Genomic DNA, 3276 nt, shown 5'->3' on the forward strand with positions numbered 1-3276 from the left:
TTCGGGTTACTTATATAATATTTAAGTTTTTTGTCCAAAGCGTTTTTGGCGAGTGGCGAGAGGTCGTCAGGGGGGGGGGGGGGAAGAAGCCAGATAATCAGGAGCAAGGATTATATGCATTGCGTTTGTTGGAAGTAAAATGTAAAGATGGTTGTGAACTTGAATAAACGAATTAACTCGCGGATCGAATTCGCGAGTAGAACAAAGACGAGCTGCATATGGAGAAAGAATGGGCGGGGCGAGCGCAGGGGCGTGGCCGCGGTAGGCGGGGCCTATGCGAGGTGCGGCTTGAAGTGCAAAAAAAATGCCGAATGTTTCTGTAAAACAATAGCGCGTCTGTCAGGGAGTTTTAAAACAGTGGATTGATCAACAAACGAATTCGTCTATGGTGATTAAGATTTACTTGACGGAGTCTAAAAATCGTGAGGTGGGGATCGAAGGCAGCGCATCCCCACTTAGGTCGAAATTGTGGTGGGGGCAGCGAGTTGGGGGAGTAAAGACGCAGTGGGCGGGCCAGAACTCCGGTGTTAATAGAGATACAATCAAGGGTGTCTAGTGTAGTGCCAGTGCTGCAGTGTAGGAGGAGTGAGTAAGAGAAGAGAAGACAGCAAAGGTACACACTGGATAAGAGTAACAAGTTAGAGGTGGAGAGCGAGGCCAAGGAGAAAGGGACGGTGTAAGTAGGGACTTGAGGCCCGTAGTTTAGACATCACCATCCGACGGATGGACAGCCAGTCTGACCTGTCAGGGCACTCAATCCACTACGGAATAACGTCTACAAGCTAATCGGGCAATATTTTGTCCCTCAAATCACTAGACAGACGCTAGACACTCTAACTAATTTTTCCATGTGTTCAACACATTATCAGTGATTTAAATTACCGTGTGTGTTGTTAAGTGCAAGTGGTTAAATGATTTTAAGACTAAATTACTCTCTGTAGATTTTAAATTAAATCCTGTTTTTAAATTCAGACTTTTGTTAAATTTGAACTTGTGGTATTTTGATAAAATTTTTTTTTTAATTTTAAAATGAGCGTTGTATTAACGACAATGGAAAGTGCGTACAGCCTGAGGCTGGGTTTGAGTCATCATCACTCTCACCTCCATCATAATCATCTTCACAGCCATAGCCATCAGCTGCGATCTCCATCGCCCGCGGCCGTGGGTCATCAACCGATTCCAGATAATGAACCACCTTTAAGATTTAGCATCGTTAATATTCTGAGACCTGAATTCGGACGCAGCGCAATTTTGAACACCAAGTCCTGCAGCTCGAAGAAGACGTCGGGTTCGGGGCCAAAGGACTTGTCGCATTCGACGGCGAAAATATTGTCGCCGAGTTCCTCATTGTCTTCGATGACATTGTCTGGGTCAAGTTACGCTCATCGTCCTGACAGAGGAGAGTACTTTGCGGATTCCGTGTCACCGCTGCAGAGGCATTCAGGTCTAAGTAGAAGCACAAGTCTTGAGAGTCTCGCCAGCAACCGCAGCTCCTTAACGGGTTCACTTACGGGAACACCCTCGTTGTCATCAGCAGCTTCGACTGTAGGAAACGAGTCTGTCAGTGGGGACAGCATCCCCAGTAGTAGCAGTAGCAGTAGCACGACCACCAATGGCGCTAATCCTCAAAGTGTATGGCCCGCATGGGTCTATTGTACCCGATACTCCGACAGACCCTCTTCCGGTAAGTTTTCTCTTCACAAATAAACACGATAATTTATTGCGACCTTCCGCTTACTCTTGGCAAGATTATTTTCTAACTGCTTTCGAAATTTTTACAGGACCCAGAACTCGACGAGTAAAGCGGCCTGTTGTCGAAAAGCCATCGGCTGACGACAAGAGACCCAGGACGGCCTTCAGCGCTGAACAATTGGCCAGATTGAAGACTGAGTTCACCGAAAATCGGTACCTCACCGAAAGACGTCGCCAGCAACTGTCCCGAGAGCTGGGTCTCAATGAAGCTCAGATCAAGATCTGGTTCCAAAACAAACGCGCCAAGATAAAAAAATCCACTGGACAGAAAAATCCTCTCGCGCTTCAATTGATGGCCCAGGGACTCTACAATCATTCCACGGTACCCGTTGATGAAGACGGCGAAGAAATTATGCCCAATTAATTAACCAATTAGTCCCATTCCAAAGTTTGCAGACTAGAAAATTTTCAGATTTTTTTTTTTCAACGAATCAATGACAAAAAAAAAAAAAAAAAAAAAATGCACATGTAGAAAATTAAAAAATCTATATGTGCAATTTTTTTAAATATTTTTTTTTTTATAAGTTATCGTTTTAAAAAAAATTTTAAAATTACTAGATGTCGTAACTTTAGAATCGTCTAATTAGTTGATGATATTTCCCAGTGAAAAATGTAATTAGGAAAATATTTAAGGTGCTTAGAGCTTTTTTCGTGCCAAATGTCTTTATTATCAAGACTGCTACGTCATTAAAATATTTTTTTTGTAAAATTACTTTTTTTTGAAAAAAAAATTATCAATTTTTCTAGTTGATTTTAATATTAAATTATGCAATTAGTAATTACGTTATTTATTACTTGTAAATAATTACACCCACATATTATCAAATATTATTATATATGTGATTAATAAAATTATAAATCGATTTATTGTTACGTTGTAAATAAAAATTACGTACTTATTAAAATATAAAAATATATATATGCTTTAACTATGATCTCAATGTAAATAAAATGTAATTAAAAAATATATAAGTATATAAATATAAAGAATATGTATGAGAATTGATAAACACGTATGTTAATTACTCGCTAATTGATTATTAATTATTGTATAGATATTCGTATGTATTATTGATGTCATGTCCAATTAAATTGAATTGCAAGATAAAAATTTTTATTTCTATTTACTTACTTATTTATTTAATTTAATTTAAATTGGTTATTAATTACACTAGTGAAATAGAAATAACGATACATCGGCGATACGATAACGAGCGTGACGACGAGTATGAGAGAGTACTTACTCGAGATTCACATGCTGGAATATCCATTTCGCGAGAAATAACTAATTATACGTGGATATGTATATTTATATTAATGTATGTATGAGAGTGTGAGTGCGAGTGTGAGTGGCGGACTGTCATGTGTGAGGGTAAAGTTTGCTGGTAGGCGTGGTCGTTATTGCAAACGGTACAAGTATACGCTCCATTTTCCGGTGACACATTGCCGGGCCTGCGCGATAATTGATCCCAAATTAACGAGCTCCGTTTTATCTCGTGGACCAGTTGACAGATGAATTGCATG

At 39.5% G+C, this 3276-nt stretch overlaps 1 protein-coding gene across 1 annotated transcript; it reads left to right on the forward strand.

The window, feature by feature from the left end:
- The first annotated feature begins 522 nt into the window (after positions 1-522).
- Positions 523-2690, forward strand: LOC130670106 (segmentation polarity homeobox protein engrailed-like). The gene is made up of 2 exons (XM_057473310.1): positions 523-1684; positions 1782-2690. Exons 1-2 carry the CDS (start codon positions 1030-1032, stop codon positions 2114-2116), a joined length of 990 nt encoding a protein of 329 aa, XP_057329293.1. The 5' UTR covers positions 523-1029; the 3' UTR covers positions 2117-2690.
- Positions 2691-3276: the final 586 nt, after the last annotated feature.

The sequence above is a fragment of the Microplitis mediator genome, chromosome 6 (assembly GCF_029852145.1).
Source record: "Microplitis mediator isolate UGA2020A chromosome 6, iyMicMedi2.1, whole genome shotgun sequence".
NCBI classification, from domain to species: Eukaryota; Metazoa; Arthropoda; class Insecta; order Hymenoptera; family Braconidae; genus Microplitis; species Microplitis mediator.